This window comes from Macrobrachium nipponense, chromosome 24 (assembly GCF_015104395.2).
Source record: "Macrobrachium nipponense isolate FS-2020 chromosome 24, ASM1510439v2, whole genome shotgun sequence".
Lineage (NCBI taxonomy): Eukaryota > Metazoa > Arthropoda > Malacostraca > Decapoda > Palaemonidae > Macrobrachium > Macrobrachium nipponense.
This window is the reverse complement of record NC_061091.1, coordinates 44,895,611-44,922,583: the sequence shown is the minus strand read 5'-3', so window position 1 is coordinate 44,922,583 and position 26,973 is coordinate 44,895,611. Positions and strand designations below refer to the sequence as shown.

At 39.1% G+C, this 26,973-nt stretch overlaps 1 protein-coding gene across 2 annotated transcripts in view; it reads left to right on the top strand.

Moving 5' to 3' along the window:
• The window catches only part of LOC135205593 (uncharacterized), a 514,233-nt gene that overhangs the window by 302,578 nt on the left and 184,682 nt on the right, over positions 1 to 26,973 (top strand). For both annotated transcript variants that reach the window (XM_064236362.1, XM_064236363.1), the window contains exon 8: positions 15,046 to 15,510. In XM_064236362.1, coding sequence (XP_064092432.1) covers positions 15,046 to 15,510 — 465 coding nt within the window. The remainder of the gene's footprint in view (positions 1 to 15,045; positions 15,511 to 26,973) is intronic.

Below are 26,973 nucleotides of genomic sequence, written 5' to 3'. Positions count from 1 at the left end.
AATAATAATAATAATAATAATAATAATAAAATTTTAATTACAAAATTCATAATGGTCATATTTTAAAGAGATGAAAATGACCTTTCCATTTCACTTGTAAGGATAATTCCTCTTTCTTACTGAGATGAGAGAATTTTTATGGTAGATGCACGTGTTTATTATATTTTCAAATAATAATAATAATAATAATAATAGAAATAGTAATAATATGATAACTAATTTCAAAAGAAAATTCTTCCCTTTATCTTTTTCTGTATCAATTTCCCTACCTCATAACTCCAGTGACACTCGGAGCTTAACAATGCCATACAATGGTCAACGAATTTAATGGTTTTATGTAATCTCTCTCTCTCTCTCTCTCTCTCTCTCTCTCTCTCTCTCTCTCTCTCTCTCTCTCTCTCTCTTGTATTTTAATGAAAATATACAGTAATTTGTGAATACACAGTGTTGCACATGAAAAAAGTAAATTAGTGATGATTTTAGAGATACGGCCCTAAGAAAAATTGCAAATTAGTGAAATTTTCCCTGTGGACATGTTTTCAAGAACGTCGTTCCGGCTTACGACGATTTTCGGGTTACGACGCGTATTAAGAACGGAACCCCCGTCGTAACCCAGGGACTGCCTGTACAGTAGTACCTCGAGATACGAAATTAATCCGTTCCGAGGCGCCCTTCGTATTATGAAGTTTTTGTATCTTGGACCACATTTTACATGTAAAATGGCTAATCCGTTCCAAGCCCTCCAAAAACACCCCAGTAAATTAAATTTCCAGGCCTAAAACACATGTTCTAGGGTTACGACGCAGATCCGACGGAAGAAATATGACTCCAAAAAGGCAAAATACTGTACATACTTGAGTAATATTCAACTGCATGTAATGTTCAACCCCATTTTTACTGCATATATTAGGACTTTAGCATATGTCTCTTAGCAATAAGCCTAGCCTATGTTAGCGGTTGCAATCATTTTTCCTAGCACACAGTAAGCCATAAATTTTCATTAGTATCTCTCTTCAACTAATGAAACTACCAAACAGTATAATAACCATTCATTTCTATTCTTTATTCTATCTTTACCTAATGGAGATACCGAGTTACTGACAGCTATAATGAAACATACGTATACGTAACGTAATAATAAAAAAGAAGAAGAATTCTAAAAAATACGTATTTGTTGGCAGTCTGATTTATTTTATATTTTATGATATCTAATTCACAATTTTTTTATTAAATGTATTGCATGTACTCATTTCAAATAATTATTAAGTAACCATTAACTATAATAAACAAACAAAAAAAAGCTTCCAAACTTCTGTTTACATCCAGCACTTACGAGTATCGAACGATCGCCAAGCAATCACTTTACACAGTAAGCCATAAATTTTCATTATCTCTCTTCAACTACTCTCTCTTCAACTACTGAAACTACCAAACAGTATAATAACCATTCATTTCTATTCTTTATTCTATCTTTACCTAATGTTTTTTTTTATTAAATGTATTGCATGAATAAGTTTTTCAATTTACAGCATAGAATACTTAAAGCACAAGGGGTAGATGCTGACCAATAGGAGAGCAGGACCTTATGGGGTGACTAGCATCAGGAACCAATGGGAGAGCGGGAGGATGGTGGCGAGTTTACTCAGTTGGCGGCGCGGGAGTTTTAAAATTGTTCTCGGTGGTCCAGGCGAATCTCGGGACTTTACAGCAACAACCTTTCGTATCTTGAAAACTTTTCGTATGTAAAGCTTTAAAATTTTTCGTATTTGCTTTCGTATCTCAAGTTTTTCGTAAGTTGAGCCTTTTGTATGTCGAGGTACCACTGTAGTAGAACCCCGGACCTCAACTGTATCAGAAGTCGACATAATCGGGTTTTGACACCAAATTTTGAGTAAACTTTGCATTAGAGTTCGAACTAAATCCCTGAATTCGACCAGAGTGACCATATGATGTTTGTAAACAAAACGGTTTCAGTCAATCTCCACTAGTTGGTGTTGGTGGCATTTTGTGTTACCAGATCTCTTTGATGCTAAACTGCATATGAAATTATGCTAATATGCTACATCTATCAAAATTATGCATGTAGGATGATAAAATTATGCTAATTTTATGCTAATTTAGATCTCACTTCTCATTTGTTGCTAAAGGCTACGTGAAAATGTGCTAAATCGATCAAAATTATCTAATGTTATGCTAACTTAGGTCTCACTTCCCAATACGTATACATGTATATGAAATTATGCTAAATTTATTGAAGTTATGCTAGTGGGATGACAAAATTATGCTAATATTACATTAACTTAGTTATCACTTCCCATTTGATGCTAAACTCTACATGAAATTATGCTAAATCTATCAAAATTATGCTGATATTATGCTTAGATCTCGCTTCCATTTGATTCTAAACTCTATATAAAATTATGCCAAATATATCAAAATTATGCTGGTATTATGCTTGGATCTCATTTTCACTTGATGCTAAACTTTATATGAAATAATGCTAAATCTATCAATATATGCTAGTGGGATGGCAAAGTTATGTTAATTTTATGCTAACAGATCTCATTTCTCATTTGATGCTAAATTCTACAGGAAATTATGCTAAATCTATCAAAATTATGCTGGTGGGAAAACAAAATTGTGCTAATGTTAAGTTAAATTAAAATTTTATTTTCACAGTGAATAAAAATATATAACGTATGAATACAATTGTGGCCATTAAATATGAAAGTTGATAATCCTATCTACAGGAAATATCTTTATGGACTGTAGTATAAATTTTTGAATTATTATTTTTTTCTTTTTTTTTACCATGAAGAAATGCACTCACAGTCTGCATATGGTAATGGTTAGCAAGGCTCGAGCTAACTTTGAAAGAATAGGATATTTATTACTTAGATAAACTTGAACCCAGAATGACTCTCTGTTGATGTTTTCATAAAGAAAACTGTCAATAGCATCACTTGTAATTAATTCGTGCAAACTATTCACTATCTGAGTCCTGTTGTTCATTTTCCGAGATAATTTTTGGGATTTAGTTTTGTACTTATGTCATGAAACAGACATTTGTGACGCTCGGGCAGTATGCATGAGGGACACATCAAACCTGTGATTAGGTTTTCTTATGTGACTAATCAATCAACCTAATTTATTAAATATTGAGTACATTATTTTATTAAGTGAGGTATGTTTGTTATTTTCAATTATTCTATGTTTATTTATGCCAAACTTCTCAAAATTATACTAAATGGGTCGTTATGCCAAATATTACGCTATGCAACGAAATTCACCTCAAATATGCTAAAAATATCAAATGATGCTACTGCATCAGGTAACATTGGTGGTGATGTGCTACGCTTTGGTTTTAAACTTGATCACTCCGCTGCTATTGTTTTGGTATGAGCACAAGTTTTGCTTTTGTGGGATATCCTTGGTTTAAGCAAGCATCCATTCTCAATTTTTTTTTTAGAAAGTTTTAGTCTAAAAACTATGCACACACACGTATGCATTTCCTAATAGTAAATGCAAAGTTTGTGTGAGGGTTGGTAGTGAGAAAATTGTATGTCATGAAAATTGACAATTAATAGTAAAGTATGAAAAATACACAAAGACTTTCGAACACCGTTCTGAGGTTTGGTAGTGAGAGCGATGTATCATAAAAATACACAATTAATAGTGAAGGATTAAAGATATACAAAGACTTTCGACATCAACAGTGTTAACGTAAATACTGAATGGTGTTTGAAAATCTTTGTATATTTTGCATAGTAATATTCTACTTTATTTTATAATTATGGATTTTTATAACACAGATTGTTGTTCACGAGAAAGTGAATTTCTTCCCAATGAAAGCAAAGTTTAATATACACGTGGTTCGGTAACGAACGCAATCTTTACGCTTTATTAAGCTTCTTGGTAAAGAAGAGGTTAGTAATTTGCTGCTATAGAAGACGCATCTCTATTTTACAAGAATATTATATGAAGAAAGTTTTAGTAGCTAACATTTATTGAAAGATATTTTTAAGTGATTTTGTACATACAGTATGTATATATACTCACGTACACAGGTTTGTTTACATCCGCTTATGCCACAAGCTGCCGATGTTATGTATGCAAATTTTTGTAAGTTATGATAAACATAATTTGACTTAATGTTAATATTTTATTAATTTACTGGGCATACTGTAATAGTTAAGCTTGTTTTTGAATGTTTTATGTTAGAAACAAGTTTTGTGCCTACCCGTTACTCTGCATTCTGTGTAGTGGTAGCTATACTATGGCGCCTGGTCAGCCATTTGTAATTTGGCCGCATTGGACATAGGTCAATTTTTTTTATACAATATACTAATTTAGAAATAACAAATATACTTCTGATATATTTATTTAACTCTGAACTTGTTTAACCTTTAAATGCCGAGCCGGTATTTCCGAAAGTGTCTCCCGTATGCCGGCGGGGTTCACGAGTGAGCGCTGAAGCAGAAAAAAGGTTAAAAAAAAATGACAGCATGCTTAATTTTCAAGATTAAGAGTTCATGTTTGGTTCCTTTTTTTTTGTTATTGCCTGAAGTTTAGTATGCAACCATCAGAAATGGGAAAAAAATATCATTATCATATATAAATATTGGAATATATGACAGCATGAAAAAAAATGTTCATATATAATTGTATACAAATCACGCTGTGAGCAAAATGGTTAAAGCTAATGAGTTAATTATTTTTTCGTTGTATTGTACACTAAATTGCGATGATTTTGGCATGTAACAAATTGTAAAACAATCAAAGCAACACAGAGAAAATATTATCACAATAAGATGCATGAATTTGTAACGCGTCGACGTAAAAAAAAGTTGTTTTCAAAAATTCACCATAAATCAAAATATTGTGCTAGAGACTTCCTGTTTATTGCAAAATGAAGGTAATTGATTGAATATTACTAGACCGTAAGTGTTGTAGCTTACAATTGCAGTTTTTGACCATTTCGGTCAAGTTAAAGTTGACCGAAGGTAGAATTTTTTCTATTTATCATTGTTTATATGAAAATATTAAAAACTGATAAAAGCTACAACAATGGGTTGTTTTTACTTGTATTCTACATGAAATTACGCACATTTTCATATATAAAACTTTATGTAACGGCTTATATAAAACGGTGCAAACATTACGACAATCAGGCGAAAAAATTTCTGATTTTTTTGGAAGAGTTACCGCGCAGACTTAATGAAAAAGTTTTTTTCATAAATTCACCATAAATCGAAGTATTGTGCTAGAAACTTCCAATTTCTTTGCAAAATAAAGGTAAATGATTGAATATTACTAGAATGTAATAGTTTTAGCTTACTATAATGTAATAATTTTAGCTTACAATTGCGTTTTTTTACCATTTCGGTCGAGTCAAAGTTGACCGAAGGTTGAAATTTTGGCACTTATCGATATTTATGAAAATATTTCAAAACTGATAAAAGCTACAGCCATGGGTTGTTTTTTTTTTTATTCTACATGAAATTGCGCACATTTTCTTATATAAAACTTTATGTAACGGCTAATATAAAACGGTGCAAACATTACGACAATCGGACGAAACATTTTTTTTATTTTTTCGGAAGTTACTGTGCGGACGTAAAGTAATTTTTGTTTTAAAAAATTCACTATAAATCGAAATATTGTGATAGAGACTTCCAATTTGTTGCAAAATGAAGGTAAATCATTGAATATTGCTAGAATGTAAGAGTTTTAGCTTACAATTGCATTTTTCGACCATTTCGGTCTAGTCAAAATTGACCAAAGGTTGATATTTTAGCACTTAGCACTTATCGTTATTTATATGAAAATATTTCAAAACTGATAAAAGCTATAACCATGGGTTGTGTATCGTTGTATTCTACATGAAATTGCGCACATTTTCATATATAAAACTTTATCTAACGGCTAATATCAAACGGTGCAAACATTACGACAATCGGACGAAAAAAATTCAGATTTTTTCGGTTAGTTACCGCGTAGATTTAGGAAAAAGTATTTTTCAAAAATTCATCATCAATCGAAATATTGTGCTAGAGACTTCCAATTTGTTGCAAAATAAAGGTAAATGATTGAATATTACTGAAATGTAAGAGTCTTTGCTTACAATTGCGTTTTTCGACCATTTCGGTCAAGTCAAAGTTGACCGAAGGTTGAAATTTTGGCACTTATCGTTATTTATATGAAAATATTTCAAAACTGATAAAAGCTACAACATGGGTTGATTTTTTGTTGTATTCTACATGGAATTGCGCACATTTCCATATATAAAACTTTATGTAACGACTAATATAAAACGGTGCAAACATTACGACAATCGGACGAAAAATTTTATGAATTTTTCGGAAGAGTTACCGCGCAGACTTAAGGAAAAAGTTTTTTTTTTTTCAAATATTCACCATAAATCGAAATTTTGTGCTAAAGACTTTCAATTTGTTGAATATTACTAGAATGTAAGCATTTTAGCTTACAATTGCGTTTTTTGACCATTTTGGTCAAGTCAAAGTTGACCGAAGGTTGATATTTTGCCACTTATCGTTATTTATATGAAAATATTTCAAACTGATAAAAGCTATAACCAGGGGTTGTTTTTAGTTGTATCTACATGAAATTGTGCACATTTCCATATATAAAACTTTATGTAACGGCTAATATAAACCGGTGCAAACATTACGACAATCGGACGAAAAAATGTCTGATTTTTACGGAAGAGTTACCGCGTGGACGTAAGGAAAAAGTTTTTTCATAAATTCACCATAAATCGAAATATTATGCTAGAGACTTCCAATTTATTGTAAAATGAAGGTAAATGATTGAATATTGCTAGAATATAAGAGTTTTAGCTTACAATTGCGTTTTTTGACCATTTCGGTCAAGTCAAAGTTGACCGAAGGTTGAAATTTTGGCACATCATTATTTAAATGAAAATATTTGAAAACTGATAAAAGATACAACCATGGGTGGTTTATTGTTGTATTCTACATGAAATTGCGCACATTCTCAGATATAGAACTATGTAATGGCTAATATAAAATGGTGCAAAAATTATGTCAAAGTGATGAAACAATTTCTTAGATGTGTCGCTGATACTTTTTAGTGCGAGAAGAAAGAAATTCGCGCTTGCGCGCCTGGGTAACGATTGTAAACAAAACATCAGCTTCATCCGCGAACTCCCAGCATCCCTCCAGGTGCGTGATTCAAAAGTTTTTGCCAAGTAGGCCTATAACTATTTTTCCGCAAATGTAAAAAAAATCTTTTTTGTGTCGACGTTTCATCCGTCAATTCGGCACCCAACAGACAATTTTCATCGATGTTTAATACGTCCAATAGGCGTTTAAAGGTTAATTGTAATTTATGTGAACTGTTTTATATAATAAGGCAAGGTTAAGGTAGTAATGGGTTATCGGGAACGGATTAATCCATTTTCAGGTATTTCTTATGGAAAATATTGAATGAGATCTCAAGAAAATTTAATTTCGGCGCCTCCTTTGGAATGAATTAATAAGGTAATGTTAGGGTAGTAATGGGTGATCGGGAATGTATTAGTCCATTTTTAGGTATTTCTTATGAAAATATTGATTCAGATTTAAAAGAAATTGAAATTTGGCACCTCCTTCAGAATGGATTATTGTTGAGGTCCGGGGCTCTACTGTACAGTGGTCCCCCCATATTCGCGGGGGATGCGTACCAGACACCCCCCCCCCTCCCCGTAGCAGAACCCCCCCCCCCCCCCCCCCCCCCCCCCCCTCCCCCCCCCCCCCCCCCCCCTTATGAATAGTTAAAATCCGCGAATGTTTGGAACCCCTTTAAAAATGCTAAAAGCAGCCTATTTTGTTCATTGAAACTCAAGAAAAACCACTAAAAATTTTCATACTTAGTTTTTTTAATAGTTTTATCACAAAAAGTGCATTTTATGATGAAATTGATTTAAAAAACCAGGAATTTGTGGATATTTCTCATAGAAAAATACAGCAAATGCGCGAATTTTCCGCTAATAATGCTGTGAAATGTTCCCGAGAGAAATCCGTGAATCCGGAGAACGCGAATATTGGGGTCCACTGTATATGTTCTCTCTATCTTGGTGAGGTCTTCCCCATCATTCAACAGACACCATATCCCTTAGATATTCTGGGAGATGCAAATACAGTGGGCCCCCAGTATTCGCGTTCTCCAGATTCGCGGACTCACGGATTCGGGGATTTTTCTCTGGACCTTATCTACCCATTATTTGTGGGAAATTCGCCTATTTGCGGGTGTTTTCCGATGATAAATGATCCCAAATTATTGTATTTTGATGTTATTTTTTCATGACTAAATACATTTTTTGATACAAAAATGATTTACTAATTTTAGAATATTAATATTGATCAGTACTGTATTATTAAGTTTAATAAGATTAAATGATATCACATAATAATTCTCTCTCTCTCTCTCTCTCTCTCTCTCTCTCTCTCTCTCTCTCTCTCTCTCTCTCTCTCTCTCTCTTACAGAGATGTATGTTTTCTGTATGTTAAATAAATGATTTACTAATTTTCAAATAATATAAATGTAAAGAGCAATCAATACATTAAAGAAAATACTATAGTGAATTAGTAAGATTTTAGTTTATAAATTAAAAAAATATGTAAGAATGAAGGAAATCCCAGTCTTCACGCATCTTTCTTTCGAACTCCAGGTACCAAACTGAGGTCCAACAGCTGTCAAATATATCAAGTAATGTGACTGGAGGGGAGGAAGTGTCTCTCTCTCTCTCTCTCTCTCTCTCTCTCTCTCTCTCTCTCTCTCTCTCTCTCTCTCCTGAGATTTGAGATTTTTTATAGTACTATGATGTATAATATGTTTATTAATATTTTCAAATGATAATAATAATAATAATTGTAATTACAAAAATCATATGTGATAGTATTTTACAGAAATACTACAATAATCTTTCCATTTCATTCTCTCAAAATAAGGGTAACCTTCTCTCTCTCTCTCTCTCTCTCTCTCTCTCTCTCTCTCTCTCTCTCTCTCTCTCTCTCTCTCTCTCTCTCTTTCTTACAGAGGTATATGATTTTTGTATAATAAATAAATGATTTACTAATTTTCAAATATCAATATTAATGTAAACAGCAATAATATCAATTCATTAAAGAAAATACTAAAGTGAATTAGTAAGATTTTAGTTTATAAATAAAAAATTATGTAAGAATGAAGGAAATCCCAGTCTTCACGCATCTTTCTTTCGAACTCCAGGTACCAAACTGAGGACCAACAGCTGTCAAATATATCAAGGAATGTGACAGGAGGGGAGGGAGTGTGTCTCTCTCTTCTCTCTCTCTCTCTCTCTCTCTCTCTCTCTCTCTCTCTCTCTCTCTCTCTACTGAGATGAAAGATTTTTATGGTACATGTATGTATAATATGTTTATTAATATTTTCAAATAATAATGATAATATAACTGTAATTACAAAAATCATATGTGATAGTATTTTAAAGAAATACTACAATAACCATTCCATTTTACTCTTTCAAGTATGGATAACTCTCTCTCTCTCTCTCTCTCTCTCTCTCTCTCTCTCTCTGAGATGAAAAAATTTCTATGTACATGTGTATATGTTTATTGATATTTTCACATAATAATAATAATATTAGTAATATAACTAATTTATAATTCATATGTGATAGTATTTTAGAGATCTACAATAACCTATCCATTTTACTCTTTTGAATAAGGATAACTCTCTCTCTCTCTCTCTCTCTCTCTCTCTCTCTCTAATATTATTATTACTTACTACTAATAATATTAGTAATATAACTAATTTATAATTCATATGTGATAGTATTTTAGAGATCTACAATAACCTATCCATTTTACTCTTTTTGAATAAGGATAAAATCTCGCTCTCTCTCTCTCATCTTCTCTCTCTCTCGCTCTCTCTTCTCACTCTCTAAATAAACTATCTCTCTAATATATATTACTATACTAATAATAATATTAGTAATATAACTAATTTATAATTCATATGTGATAGTATTTTAGAGATCTATAATAACCTATCCATTTTACTCTTTTGAATAAGGATAACTCTCTCTCTCTCTCTTGCTACATGAGATATGCATGTCATAGTGGTAACGTTCGCCCTATGTTTGGCATGGAAGTTTATGTATATGTACTGTATATCTTTTAGGGCATTACTACATTTTATGGTGAAATAATAATATACAGTAATAGTTTTCAAATAATATTGAGTTTAATGAAATTAAACAATAACTTCTCTCTCTCTCTCTCTCTCTCTCTCTCTCTCTCTCTCTCTCTCTCTCTCTCTCTCTCTCTCTCTCTCTCTCTCTCTCTCTCACTTACGTATGTTTATTTGTTTTGTAATATAAACAAATGATTTACTTTATAACTAATTTTCAAATATTGATAAGATTAATGGAAAAATAGCAATTCCCAGTCTTTTAATCCACTTGGAGGAAGGAGGGCGGGGGAGTAAATAACAGTTTGATATACGTATTGGCGGAGGGGAAGGAGTCGGAGTCTAGAAGTTATTCTCTCTCTCTCTCTCTCTCTCTCTCTCTCTCTCTCTCTCTCTCTCTCTCTCTCTCTCTCTCTCTCTCTCTCTCTGTATTATTATTATTATTCTCTCTGTCTCAGGAATAATTCATAATTTCACTCTTGATGGTCAGATATATGATGTTGCCATTCAATGCTCTCTCTCTCTCTCTCTCTCTCTCTCTCTCTCTCTCTCTCTCTCTCTCTCTCTCTCTCTCTCTCTCTATTATTGGCTTTAGGTATATATTTTTAATGGTAAAATGTTTAATTTTACTTTGAAATTAATACAGTAATAGGTTAGTAATTTTAGGTATAATATTTGAAGTAGGATGTTATTTAAGGTGTACATTTGGTATCTGAGCTTTCAAGATAGGCAGTTAAAAGCATTTTTAGTGGTGGTTCTAACTATTCGCGGTTTTTAACTATTCATGGGGGTGTCTGGTACACATCCCCCGCGAATACAGGGAAAACACTGTAGTAGGAACTGTCTTTAGGGTGATATTGTTATCTATCAAAGAGGAATTTGCCTGTTTTCCATCATATAAAGTGAAAATTTGGGAATCCTAAACAAGAAGTCTACATATTTTCATGTTCAAACAGCTACATATCAGCAATTGATTTATCTATATGCAGTGATGACTGCCTTATTGAATTTACTTGGCGAGTTTTAAGTGATAGGTTTATCAGCAACCAATTTCCAATAGTAATGAATGTAGTGTCAGTTCCTCCATCTTCAAAGCTACCTCAATGGAACATTGGTAAAGACTATTGGGCAATTTTCCTGGAACGCAGCTCAATAGATGAGGCAGCTGATGACTTTCCCTGTGCTCTTGACTTTTTTAATACAATTATATTTTCAGCTGGTCTTCAATCTATACCTAAGAATTTGTGCATATTTATCCACTGACCAGTTCCGTGGAGGGCTTATAAATGCCAGAAAACTCTTAGAACTACAGGGTTAGCTTTCACAAGATAGTGCAAACGAAAGTATGAGTTAACATGTTGAATTTTAAGAAGCAAGAGCTCATTTCTGCATGGAAATAAAAAGGCATGAAAAGAATCTTAGACAATTTTCCTATTTTTGCTAAATTAAAAAACACCTGTTGACTTTAGTTTGGAAGAGATTTAGAAAAATAGGTGAATTTACTCCTTGTGAACCTTTAGTTATCAAGATCAATGGTTGTGAAGTAGCAGATCCCCAGTTAGTGGTAAATCAAATGTGTTTGCTAATCATTTTGCAAATGTTGCAAAGAAAAATGATGATAGACCCTTTTCAGCACAAAGAAAATGAAATAGGTAGAAATTGATGTTAATATGTCAAGGGATGAACATTACAATATACCTTTTACTGTGAGAAAATTTGAATCAAACTTAAATAAATGTAGTGAATTAGCTCCCTGACTGGATGATATAACATATTCAATGGTTAAGCATACCCCTAAAAATACCAGTCTTTTCATATTAAGCCTTATTAGCAAAACTTTCTGAGAACATATCTTCCCTAAGCTATAAGAAATGTTAAAATTACTGCCATTCGTGAAACCAGGGAAAGACCTATTCAAGACAGAGAATTATCGTCCTATTACACTGACATATCCGTGTAAGATCATGGAAAAAATATAGAACACATGTGATGTGGTACATGGAACACGGTAAATATCTGTCGCCTGCTCAGTGTGGTCTCAAAGTATGCACTTCACAACTGATGTATGGGCTTAAGTGGAATGTTCAGTATGTGAAGCTTTTGCTAACAAGCAGCAATGTATCACTGTTTTCTTTGATCTTGAGAAGGCTTTTGATACATCATGGAGATATGGCATTCTGAGTGTTCTATATGAATGTAACCTGAGAGGAAATTTACCTCTTTTTGTCAAGGCATTTTTAAGAAATAAGTTATTTCAGGTACAGGTTTGAGCAACAAATGTCAGATATATTCTACCAAGAAGAAGGACTGCCACAATGAAGTGTTTTAAATTTAACCTTGTTTGCCTTAGCAATCATTGGAATATCAAAAATAATTCCCCTAGATGTAGCTCATATTCTTTTGCAGCAACGAGGATGGCAGTGGCTGAACACCTCTTTAGTTTTGCATGGATAACATAGTAAAATGGGCGGAGATGAATGGATTTAGGTTTCTAGCTAAGATAGGGATCCACCCTGATCCAGATCTGTTCATATTTGACTGTCTTCGATCCACCACTTACAATGGTATAGGACGGAGATCAGTTATACGTCTATTCTTGCGACTGTGATACGCAAGCATTGTGGTTCTTTTCCCTTTCTCGTTGAAGTGACATCAAGTAGATTTTGTTCTTCTTCAGAATTGGGGAGATGACTCAAACTTCCTGAGTTAACTTCTTAACAACTTTATTTAACTCCATCACAGGAGTATAGGAAAGGTTGGTTAGATGACCGCTCTGTTCGGGATGTATGAGAGAACTAACTATTCAAGAGAGTCGCATCGATAGCTGACAATAGCTATCTCCGTGTATTACAAAAATAATAGATACATTCATATGACTCGGAAGTCATGTGTTTCCTTTACAGGTGATAGGTCACCAACTTCCCATGGAAGGTGTTTTGACCTGTTTACAAGACACTTGTTGATACAGATAAATGCAAACCAGGCCACTGCAAGCATTGCATGGCATGGCATGGTCTAGTTTTACATCCTGTTATGGCTATTGATCACTCTCCTAATTCGCCAGTGACCCCTTGGGTCATGGGTTTATTTACAGATATGGAAAATATCTGTATTAAAATAATGTATTGCATTACACATACATGGGCAGAAAATTCCATGTTTTGGTGAAACAAGGTATCTTGGGTTGATTTTTTATAGCAAACTGACTTGGATTCCACATTTGAAATACATTCCGCAAGTGCACAGAAGATGCGCTGGGTACGTCATATGTAAGTAATTTTCTGGAAAAATTCACGGAAAAAAAAAACGTCAATCATAGAAAACATAGTTAACGCCATTGGGTCAACAGATGATGAATCTCTAAGAAAACGCAAACCCAACACCACTAGCTTACTTCGCTATGATACAAAACGTCAACATAAGTAGGTTGGAAAATCTGAAAATTGCACTCCGTAAAAAAATTAGCATTTTTTAATCAATTACAGCTCAACAAACACATTTTACCAAATTATTGCTTCCATGTGAAAGATCAAACATTTCTATACAATTTAGGTTTAAAATAAACTCCCCTAATCTAATTATATTTTTCATGCTTTTCCAAAAAAATATCTATGATTTTTCTTAAACATTTCACGTTCATCACAACGTTTTTATTATTTCTAAGCCTCGTAAAGATGTTCTGATTGCTTTAGGAAATAATTCAATCATTGCTGGCAAAAAAACACTAACCAAAAGCGAATATCAGTTATAGTTTGGATGCACCGAATTTTACCAAAAAACTTTTCTGTGTGCGTGTTCTTTTCAGCCCGGGGAGAAAAGTCGTGTACCCTTACACCCATATATTTTCGGCCTGTGCACAAGAGGGAAAAGAAAATGCATGATGAAAGCAGTGAATATGTTGAAAGTTCTGTTTTGGACTTTGTGCAGATCAAACTTAGATGTTGAGACTATTCAAGGCTAAAGCCTTGGTCTTTTCAAAATAAACTTTTTAATGTGAAGTGTACACTTCAGCAAAGCTATTAGCCATGAAATGCTCAATTCAATTCATCATGGAGGAGCAAGATTGTGTACAAGAGTATCTAAATTACATCCCACTGGAGCATCACTACCTGTGTCTACTAGTTCAGAGCTGATACAAATTTCAGCCTTCCTAAGTCTTCAATTAGCATTTATATCAGAAATAGAAGGCATTGGCAATATTATGAAAATCACTCCATGCAACCTCAACTATTTGCAGGCAATTGAACATTCCAAGGATTGAGATTTTACCAGCAGGGTATTCAGTTAGCACCCTGGAATCTTCCGGAGGTAAAATTTTGTAAGTATTTATTTTAACAACAGCAGAAATGTCCAATGAGGCAATGACATTAGTATTTTTAGATCATTCCTCACAACATAACTCCGCAGCAGTTTTCACAGATGGATCAAAGGGAAATGCTGGCATTGGTTTAGGAGTGGCCTTCTCTGATGTAGAAAGAAGCTGGAGATTATTATGTGTTGCATCTATTTTATTATGGCATCAAAAATCTAGATTTTGTGACTTAAGTTTTAATAGCCACAAATCAATCGATCCTTTTTTCATTACTAGATGAACTAAAAGGTCAGTGATAGGTAGGGTCTGGGTGTTTCACTCGGCAATGCAGGATACTGCCCAGTTAGGTGGGCAGTCATGAAAATTTAAAATCAAATGTAAGAAATTTTATCTTTGAGACTTCTTTCATTTAATATTTGATACTTTTAAGATTTTGTGTGAGTGAAGCTGTACATTTTAAACATGATAGAAACTGTTATTTTAGTGATTTTTACAATCAATATCATGCATCAGTCTTATATATGTATTTATATTTCCAGATGAAAAGCTGACTTTAAAGAAAAACGACATGTCACTGGTTTTGAGTGTGTATGAGGTTATGGAGAAAATTAAAGAGAATAAAAAGATCTTAGATGATTCTGAAAAAAATAATGTGTGTAAAGATAAACCAAAAGCAAAGAAAAAAAGGGCAGGTAAAAGCATAGAGGAAAAGGTTGGAACCAAGTCTAAAAAAACAGATAAAAAAAAACTGAGAATCACAGATCCTGTCATCCCAACCAATATGCCTTCAGTGGACTCTGAGCATTTAACCAGGTCTCATCCTCAAGAAGTGACACCATCCAGCTTGAATGAGGAACAGCTTTCAGGATATACTCAAGGACCTGAAGATGTGACAGAGGTTATAAAAGTGCTTGTTAGTTACAGTGGTGATCTCATTCCAGTGGAATCTATTGACAATCTGTTTCTAGAAATAGGAGCACTCGAAGCTGGAATTTTAAAGGAAGGTAAGTCATTTTATGTGTTTGACTTTGAAATAATATTTTGCTTTAGAAGAAAAATTTTGTGGTACTGCTAGAAAATCATCAAAAGATAAAGCAGGAAGATATATGAAGGAATGTCTTCTGGTCAAAATTTTACTGTAGATAAGAAGTAAATAGGAAATGCAAACAATCTCATCAGTGTTTTATAAGACCCAAAAAATTGTTTACATGATGTTCCTTTACTATGCAAGCTTTTTAAACAACAGTCGTCTAACATATCCTATTAATATGGTAATTTACCTGAGAATAATATCAAGCGTCACCTGATCTTACTTTGCAATGCAGGATTACAGTACTCTAAACACTGGAGGTGTATAAATGCCCCTGCCCCATTTTATGTGGGAATAGGTTCCAGAACCTACTACAGAAATGCAAAGATCCCCTCTAAAAATGCTTAGCTGCCAAAGACATGCAGTCCCCAAGTTATGACTGGGGGTTCCGTTCTTGAGACGAGTTGTAAGCCGAAAATCGTCGTAAGCCGGAACATCGTGAAAAATCCTAAGAACACCTTACTTTGAATGCTTTAGGTGCATTAAAAACTATGTAAACTGCATTATTATTGAATTTTTCATAAAAAAACTTCAAATATTGATTATTTTGCATTTTTGGAGTCATATTTCTTCTGCCAGATCAGCGTTGTAAGTGCTGTAACCCTGGAACGTGTCGTAAACCTGGAAATGATTTCTGATAGATATAATTGAAAAGCGCTGTAACCTCAGAACATCGCAAGTCGAACCCATCATAAGCTGGGGACTGCCTGTACCATGTACCCCTTAAACTAAAATATTTATAACTGCCTATTTTAATATATCACTGCTTTGATTCGGTAATTCAAGGAAAAATATATCTTAAATTATCATGCTAAAATAATTTAATATCATTTCAAACAAAGATACATTCCAAAACACCTAAAGTAATCTTACATTACAGTACTCTCCTACTACTGTTACTCTTAATTAGGCTATATACACCTTAAGTATATCTTAGTTTTACCAGACCACTGAGCTGATTAACAGCTTTCCTAGGGCTGGCCTGAAGGATTAGATATTTTTACATGGCTAGGAACCAATTAGTCACCTAGCAACGGGACCTACAGCTTATTGTGGGATCTGAACCACATTATAGTGAGAAATTAATTTCTATCACCGGAAATAAATTCCTCTGATTCTGCATTTATATACACCTTAAAACACTTTTATAACTGCATATTCGTTCCAATGCCAGATACTTACCCTGAACTACTATTGTAGGAGAATCCTGGATGTCAATCCGGTAGAAAAAACTGGTTATTCCTTCCCCTGCCCCTAGCCAGGTATGTGCCCCAGGGGTCAAAGATCGTGACCCATGACCCAGTCGCTAGTCCATTCCTGGTCGCTGTAGCGGTCACACACTCCAGCTCGTCATCCGTTACTGGCCGTTTTCTTTTTGCGTTTCCCTGTGTGTTGTGGGTTTTCCTGCGTGTGTGGTTGTTACCTTTTGGCTATGAAATTTTTGCAGCAGTGTTGCCCCGGTCCTAAGGGCAGGGCTTGTGGGGGATTTCTTTCGCCAGTGAATTAATTATCAAATTAAAGCTTACTTTATGCAACAAGTGTCGGGGTCGTCCTTGTTTGAGCGGAGCCACGTGTGGTGAATGCGCTGCATGGACGAACCACCAATAGGATCTGGCCTCAACGAAGAGGAAAATGAAGCCCAGATCCCCCTCCAAGAAGACTTTGTCAGAGGTACCTTGCAGCAGAAGTGCTAGCCACAGGCCTGGAGGTCTTTCGCCATCTGTTCCTCTTCAGGATTCCCTGGCGGAGCGTCAGGAGTTTTCCCCTGTCCCCTCTCAGCGAGGGGACCTAGGTGAGGCCGTTGCCGGGCCCCTGCCATAGGAGGAGTCCATATCCTTGTCCTAACAGGGTGTTCTGTCTGGCGATGCCGCCTTTCTTAAGGAGTGTTGGGCACGTGGTGGTCTGTGGGGCGCCCCATTGATGGAGGCCCTTGTAGAGAGACTGCATTCCTCCAAGAAGAATCTGCCTCCAGCTGTGGAGTGTCCTACTCCAGTCTCCCCGGTGTCCCTGTGGGTCTGTCCTCAGCCTCATCCGCTGTCCCAGCCACCTATCCGGAGGTGGGGGATCTCCTTGGTAGGTGGCGGGAGCCGATGGAGTCGTCAGGGGTACCCCCTGGCCGGTGGTCCAAGACTCCCAATACTTGGGTAGGTCTCCCCTGAGGGAGGAGGTGTTTCCATTCTGGGGCCCCTCCTTCCCCCCACCTGGGTCGGGGGGGCTCACAGGCGGAGCGGGCTCCCAGGTTGAGGCTCCCCCCCTCTCTCTCTCAGGCTGATTACCACAGCTGCTCTGCCCGCTCACCCTAGGACAGGAGCCACCGCAGGCAAGACAGAAGGGGTCACTCGGAGGACAGGTCATCGCCAGACGCTTCGTCGTACAGGTCCTCTCTTAGGAGGCGCTGTCATTCTAAGATGAGGCATTATGGGAGGAGTCGAGGACACACTTACTCCTCCTCCCTGGACTGCTTTCCTGTTCCCACTGCTGAGGTACTTCATCCCCTCTTTCTCCAAGTCCTTACTGGCGGCGCACTCTACCAGAATTTGCTTGAAATTCTTGAAGAAATGCCTGGCGGAACAAGTGTTACCTAAATCGCTGCTTCCATGCCGTATAAGAAGATACGATCAACATTCTTTTAATGAATTTTCTTCAATGATGATAAAACGTCACATTGCTGCCGCGAAAATGGAGGAAAAGGAAAAAGCCCGACGTAATTTCAACTATTCAATTCCCGCTGATTGGAAACACGCATTAAGGCAAGAAATATATGGAAAACTTCATAGAACTACAGACACTTTGATTAGAAAACTGGACAGAAAATTAAACAACTTTATTGAAAACAGTGATTGAACCAATAATGCTAGAAGTGATTTTGTGGTGAATTTATCAAGCAAACAGATAAGTGATAATGCAGTGTGTGCATTAGGCTTTGGGTTGTCTTTCTTCATTTGTAACAAACCCTCAGCTTCATCAATAGCAACATCTCTACATAAGTTTGAAAAATACTGTGACCTACCACAAAATCATTTAGACATTATCAAAGGCGTGACATATAGTGCTACGCATGCCTATCATGAAAATAACGTCCCTGCTCGATACAGAAAAAGTTTAAAAGAATTGAAGAATGATAATAGCTTACACATTACTAAGACTGATAAATCCAATAGTTTAGTAGTTCTGGACAAAACTAACTACATATCACGCATGTATAATTTATTGGAAGATGAAACAACTTACAAAAAACCTGTTGGACCAAGTAATAAATTAGAGGTTTCCTTTCCAAAATCCCTCTCATGGGGAGAGCCGTCGCAGCGGCTACTTCCTCCCCCCTTGCTACTACTACTACTACCCGACCCGAGCGCCATCTGCAATCCTGTTTTAGACAGTGAACTAAGCGCCACGCTTTTTCTTGTGCTCGCTATTTTTGTGTGTTTGAGGATTATTCGAGATGGCATCGTCTGATCTTCCTACTCCTCCATCGAAGTTGAGTACCCCGATTTCTGTTTTCGTAATTTATACGGCTGATGGGCTTTTCAAATTGGCCGTCGACCCTGTAGAAAGGATTGCAGGGCCATTTTATGAGCGTCAACAAGAACGCATGGAATTTTGGTACTCACATATATTACCTAGTTTAAGATAAATCGAATGATATTATGCATTAAATGTACCAAAATTAGGTGTTCACCTGTTTTTATTAGAGTTATTGGTTCATAGAGGTGCCGAACGCGCTCATGACATACCCTGGGGTAAGTCTGGGGGTTAGACAAAATTTGTTCAAAGTATTTTGCCCCCCCCCTGCTCAAGAGCGCGTTCGAGCCGATCTCTACATAATATTAAGTTATCATATTTTGATAGGCTATTAGCAGTCTATCATATAGTAGGAGCGAGAGAGTTAGAAATTCTTTCTCTCTTCCCAATGTAATTTTGCATGAATTATTTCTTACGAACCAAATAGATGTGATTATCTCTATACAATTAATTCACTGAAGAGGTGGAAGAGTTGCCACTCATCAGTTAAACCCAAGTAGACTAATAAGGTAGGCTAACTGTCCTTAACCTTTACCCTTATGCCTCTTCCCCTGATGGAGCTAAAGCGCTTCAGGGGGGGATATCAATGATAAGAGAGCCCCCTCTCTCTTTTCATATTATGGGACCTATCCTCCTGGCCAGTCTGAATCGAATAAATTAGAGTTTGGTAGGTTTAGTTGAGGGCTACTGTCCACATAATGATATCTTAGAGGAGATTTAGCCTAACGTTCCGAGTCGCTAGCGATCTCGGACAGACAAGCTAGATCCATATCTGTTATTTTCCCAAAAATTATATAAAAAACCCCTTGCAACTCTTCCATAGTGCCTCGTTATCAAGAATGTATGTATATTCATTATTGTCATTATGCAATACTGTATCACTGTATCGTAAAAGGTCTGGTTAACATTAGTCTTGGCCTAGCCTCCTTCGGTCTAACCTTTAGTAGTAGGCTACACCTCCCGATCGAGGGCCACCCCAACCGGTTGCTGTGCCAACCACGATGGGCCATAGGCCCAGTCACACTACTGCCCCTACAGTGGTAGTCCACACAACCGCTAATAGGTGGCCACCTCTGATCTGGTAGATGGCCAGACGATCACGACCGACCACCCCCCCTCCCCCCACCACCACTAGGCTCGGCTCAGCCAAACCTTTATAATAAACTCGCGGTACTAGTACTCTTAGTGAGGAACGGCCGCTTGAGTTTCACATGAGTGGGAAGGAGTGGGGGCGAGTGTGGGGTGTGGAGATGGGTACTAGAGTTCTGAACTTTAGTCCCACGGCTCCGCCGGATGATGGACATAGCTTCGGGTCGTACATATGTAGCTCCGCCGCTCTGTTGTCTCTTTCTCCGGCCCCCCTCTAGCCGTGGAATTGGGGTAGGGATCTTGCTCCTATCCCCCCCTCCTCAGTAGAGGTAGGCAACTTCAGATATGGAATTATCTTTCCCTGATCCGCCACCTTCGGTCCGTTCCACAGGAAGTGGCTAGGACAAGGAGAAACGAGACTTCAAGTGAGCTAAGCTTTGAGGGACTGTACAGTGAACAGCTCCGGACCCTTGTGGTACTGACGGAGAGTGACTCACCCTCACGTCCGCCACTGGAGTGTTGCATTAAACCTGCCATAGCTCAGTTCTCAATCTTAGGAGATCATGTAGGCGCCTACGTTAATACGTAGCCTTCTGGTCCGGCCAGCCATACAGAGTTGAGGTCCATCCTCCTCCCAGGTCCGGCGGATATCAGATCTCAAGTATCAGACTTACATTGAACCCAGGAGCGGGATCGGGAGCAGGCAGTTATATCTAAAGATATTAATCGAATTTATTCAGTGAATTGAATGTGTTAATGAATAAGACTTGAACATTATCTAGTTTAAGTAGCATGCCCTCGCCGGCCCCTCCTTGAGGCTGATACTCATTAATAATTCAAATTACAGAAGGTACGCTGCCAGTCGACGGGGTGCTCCGCCTCCCTCGGCGAGACCTCTGGGCACGAGGTGTGCCGATCGCACGCCAACTGCTCGGTGCCCTTTGAAGGCGAGGAGGGACAACCCCCATACATGGTCTGGTACCCAGAGGCATGTACCGTCTGCTATGAGGTGGTGACCCTTCTCACAGATGAGTGGATAAGTATCTTTCCTACCTTTTCATGATGAATTATGGTGATAAACCGCATAGAAAATTGTTTACAAACTGGCTTCCTATGTCGGGAAGGTTAATTCCCTTTTCCTCCCCGACAGACGGCTGAGGAAACCCCGCCAGAATGCTAGGACAGACCTGAGGCGCTGGGTCTCTGGCTACGGGAGGAACGCGCCGTCAGGTCACCCCTACATCCTGGATGCCAGCCTGGGAGCCCTTTTGTTCAAGGGGTCCCCCTCGGCATCGGTCCAGCCGCATCTGGTGGCTCCCATCATCAACGCCATCCGGGCGGAGACGGCACCCCTGCCGGATGACCAAGAAGATTTGATGCCGGATGTGGCTGTCATCAACATACATATGGAACCCATGGCCCTGGAGGAGGAGGTAAGTGGTGAGGTAAGTGAGGCAGGTAGTCTCCTTAGTCCAACTCCTTCTTCCTCTTCTTTCCGGGGCTTCTCCAAGCCCGCCCCTACTTGGGACAGCTCACGGTCGGTCCGGTCCGTCCCAAGGAAAAATCAGTGAGACCAAAATCCCTGCCCAAGGGATCAAAGCCGACTCCGTCAGCGGCGACTGAGTCATCTCCGGCCCCACGGCCGTCGACGTTCTGTGACAAGTCGCCTGCTGCCAAAGATTCTCTCCCCCCAAGGGATCGAGATCAGAGTCCGCCAAATCCAAGGCGACGGAGTCCGGCGTAGACCATGAACTGCTCGCTAACCTTCTATTGTCAAGGTTAGGGAAGCAGTAGACGAGAGGTTTGAGTCGTTGCAACGCGCCTCCGGATCTGAAGTCTCCGGCCAATCAGTCTCTGACATGGTGGCTGAGAGAATCAAACCGTTGGAGGATATGATGACCGGATTTTTCCACTCCGGATCTCCGGCGCTGGCAATGGCGGTGCCGGATGCCTCCAAGCTTCCCCCTTCCCTAAAAGCAATCCGTGGCGGCTCGCTATGCATACCCCATACATAGATGGGAAGCTAACCATCGAAGGGTGCGGGACCCGGCCACTGGAGGACTTTGAGCTCTTCCTGAAAGGTCCCTAAGGAGACGGTGATCTTCCCGAGGGACCAAGCCCAAGCTGTCTGGGCACGCACCATGACCGAATGGGAGTGCGTTAACACCAGGTTAACGCCTCTCAAGGGCACATACACCATGTTTGTGACCCCAGATCGAGTTCCGTCGCCCTGCACTGACAAGGTGGCGGAACTAACTCTGCAAGCCATAGCGAAGGATAAACCTCTCCCGGCATTAAAAGAGACAGAGGCTACCTCCCTTCTCTTCCCTGCGAGTAGGGAGTTTTGGAACGAAGCCCCGGCCACGTTTACGGCAGGTAAACTGGACGCGGATTGTGCCTCCACCTTATTCTCTGAGAAGCTGCCTAAACTTCCGGAGAACTTGATCAAAGCAGAGTTTGAGGCAAGGTCGAGACTAGCAAGGTCTATCAATCTTGCAGGAAATACGTCCTGGCGGAGGCTTCTATTAGACATGAGCCTAACAGATTGATAAAGGCGTCTATCTGGGGAGAGAACCTGTTCCCTCAGGCAGAGGTAGATAATGTCTTGCGAGAAGCCTCCAGGGCCAACCAGAGCCTCTGGGTCCGGTGAGGACTTCCCTTCAAACGGAAGTTTGAAGCCTGGACATCAAGCTAGAGCAAAGAAGAGGCAGAGGAGATACAATCCCTATAAGCCCTCTCGGCCTCAGATGATTGTTCAGGCGGTCCCAGTATCACAAGTTGGGAAGCCTTCAACATGGAAAGCTCAGCCACAGCAGCAGTTTGTTCTGCTACAAACTCCGCCGGCCCATGCTACAAACTCCGCCGGCCCAGCAACCCTCAACCTCCACAGCCATCATAACCTCCCCAGCCTTTAACCCCGCCTATGAAACTAAGGAATCATTTCGTAGCTACAATAGGCATGCGGGTAGTAGCAGGGCCAGAGGTGGCTCCCGGCTACGAAGTGGCTCAAGGGATAGAGGTTTCCGAGGAGGCAGAGGGTACAAACCTGCAACCAACCAGTGAGAGCCCGCAGGTAGGAGGGAGATTATATCTCTTTCGAGACCATTGGACCTTCAATCCATGGGCCCACAGTATAATCTCCAAGGGCCTGGGATGGAAATGGAAGAAAGGGCCCCCGCCACCAATAAACTTCTTCCAGATCCCAACAGCAGACCTGGTAGAATATACCAAGGATCTCCTACAAAAGAAGGCCATAAAGAAAGTAAGGAGTCTAAAATTTCAAGGACGTCTGTTTACTGTGCCAAAGAGGGACTCGGACAAAAGAAGAGTGATTCTGGACTTGTCAAGGCTCAATTCATACATTCTTTGCGACAAGTTCCATATGCTGACAGTCTCGCAGGTGCGGACCTTACTTCCCCGTGGGGCCGTCACCACCTCTATAGATCTTACAGACGCTTACTATCATTTTCGGATAGCAAGGCACTTTTCTCCGTACCTAGGTTTCAGGCTAGGAAACAAGGCTTACTCATTCAGAGTCATGCCGTTTAGGCTCAATATTGCGCCCTGGATTTTCACAAAGTTAGGAGAGACGATAATCCAAGAACTAAGAACCAAAGGGATTATGTTGGTAGCCTACCTGGACGAACTGGCTCATTTGGGCAGCCAACGTCGAGGAATGCCGCAGGTCGGCAGCCAACGTCGAGGAATGCCGCAGGTCGGCAGCCAAAGTAATAGAGCTCTTGGAGTTTCTGGGATTCCAGATAAACAAGGAAAACTCACGGCTGGAACCGGCTTCCCACTTTCAATGGTTGGGAATCCAATGGGACAATAAAACACGAGCTATCCCTTCCACCCAGGAAGGCCAAGCAGATAGCTGCTGCTACAAAACAGTTCCTCAGGAACAAAAAGGCCTCTCGTCGTACCCAAGAGAGAATCCTTGGTTCACTACAGTTTGCATCAATAACAGACGTCCTACTAAGAGCCAGCTTGAAGGATATCAATCTAGTCTGGAGGAAGAGAGCCAACATCAATCTCAGAGACAAAGTTTCAGTAATTCCACCCATCCTAGCAAAGAGGCTTCACCCATGGACGAAGCACAGGAACTTGACCAAGGCAGTACCACTGCAATTCCCTCCGCCGTCTTTGACAATTCATACAGACGCGTCACTTGAGTGGCTGGGGGGGATACTCACAGTACAAGAAGGTTCAGGGGATATGGTCGGATACGTTCCGCCAGTTCCACATCAATGTGCTAGAAGCTATGGCAGTTTTCCTAACCTTAAAGCGACTAACTCTGGCCAGGAACAGCCATGTGAGGATAGTCTCGGACAGCCTAGTGGTGGTACACTGCATAAACAGAGGAGGTTCCAGGTCAAGCAAACTGAATCACGTGCTGATTGCAATATTATCTTTAGCGGCGAAAAGTCATTGGCACCTGTCAGCAACCAACGTGGCAGGTGTCAAGAATGTGATCGCGGATGCACTCTCCAGGACTACTCCACTAGAATCAGAGTGGTCCCTGGACAAGAACTCATTCCAGTGGATTTACAACCAAATCCCGGACCTTCAAGTAGACTTATTTGCCACAGAATCCAACCACAAGCTGCCATGTTATGTGGTACCCAACCTGGATCCTCTAGCCTATGCCACAGAAAAGATGACCATAGATTGGAACAACTGGCAGAAGATTTATCTATTCCCTCCAGTGAATCTTCTGATGAAGGTCTTGCACAAGCTACGATCCTTCACAGGACAAGTAGCATTAGTGGCACCCAATTGGCCAAAAAGCAACTGGTTTCCGCTTCTTCTAGAATTGAAGTTCCGACCCAAACGGATCCCTCGGCCGAAACTGACTATGATAGTACAAACTCAAACTGTGTCAGCTTCCTCAAGAATTCTGAATGCCCTAACTTTATGGACTTCATGAAGTGTGCAGCCCAAAAGGACACGAGTATCGATTCATGTAACATTGTATTTATAGAATCAGATAAAAGAGATTCAACTCTCAGGCAATATGATTCGGCTGTCAAAAAATTGGCCAAATTCCTGAAGGAATCAGAGGCCCACAAAATGACCACGAACCTGGCAATTTCATTCTTTAGAACTCTTATTTGAGAAAGGCCTAGCCGCCAGTACTATTACAGCAATCAAGTCAGCTTTGAAGAAAATTTTTCAGGTTGGCTTTAGTATTAACTTGTCAGATGCATACTTCTCCATTCCAAGAGCATGTGCCCGCCTAAGACCAACTGACCGCCCACATATGGTCACTTGGTTCTTGAATGATGTGCTCAAATTGGCTTCAGACACTAATAATGAATCATGCTCGTATATAACCCTACTAAGAAAAACTTTATTCCTAATGGCTATGACCTCAGGCGCTAGAATATCTGAACTCTCGGCTCTCTCACAAAATCCAGACCACATAGAATTCCTCCCGTCAGGGGAAGTACTACTATCCCCAGACCGAAGCTTCCTGGCTAAGAATGAGGACCCACAAAATAGACTGGTTCCATGGAAAATCATCCCTTTGACACAGGACACATCATTGTGCCCTGTCACTACCCTTAGATCCTTCTTAGCCAGAACCTCTGCAACATCGTCAGGTCCTCTTTTCATTAGAGAAAAAGGTGGCACTATTTCTCTTAAAGGTATTAGACAACAAATACTCTACTTTATTAAACAAGCCAACCCAGATTCAGTCCCACATGTCCATGATATCTGGGCGGTGGCTACCTCTATTAATTATTTTCAAAATATGAATTTTGAGGACCTGAAGAGATATACGGGTTGGAAATCCCCAGTAGTTTTTAAGCGCCACTATTTAAAGAATTTAGAAGCCCTAAAATTCCCAGCAATTGCTGCAGGGAGCATAATCTCCCCCGAATAATGAATCCTATAATTCTTCTCCTTACCCCTTTCTCCTTCCTGATACTGTGTCCTTCCTACCTGCCTCACTCGTACTCCCCACCATACCTCTCTCCTCTGGGTTGGGAGGGCCTGGGCATCATCCTGCCACCGAAGCTTGTACATAGAATATTTGGTACCTGATTGTTTTGTGGACTGGGCTGTACATATCCTGCAAATGTGATATTGCCTTGAATGTCCTGTCAATTGTATGATATCTTCATGTTATTACTAGTTCTTAAAGTCATAGTTTAAGTCTTAGTGTAGGTAGTAAGTTAGTAAGTTTAAATTTAAATGGACTTAGTGTAATATTAAGTGAGTGCGTAAATTTAAGTTGAAATGAACCTTAGGTTTCATTAACTCCTTCCTTATAAGAATATTTAGCATCTAGTAGGCTTGGATAGGCATTCTCTGGTAACTTTTCACCGGCGAACACAGGTCGAACCCAGAAAATGGATTTTGATGAAGTAAAAATCTATTTCTGGGGGAAGACCTGTGTCACCCGGTGAACCCAGCCCTTCTAATTAAGTTCCCCACCCTTACACCAATCCAAGCCAGGGTGTCTAAAATCCAGGATTGTAGATGGCGCTCGGGTCGGGTAGTAGTAGCAGTAGCGAGGGGGGAGGGAGTAGCCGCTGCGACGGCTCTCCCCATGAGAGGGATTTTGGAAAGGAAACCTCTAATTGGCAGAAGACCTGTGAATAGTGGCTTCCACTCGCCTTGTACTTTATACCCGATGCTCTTAGGGTGCTCGCGCGAAGGTAGTAACCTCAGCATACCATGCTAGCTTTTTTCTCTGGTATATTTATAACCTATTTATACTAGAAAAGTGAGCAGCAAGATCCTTTCCCCCAGAAATAGA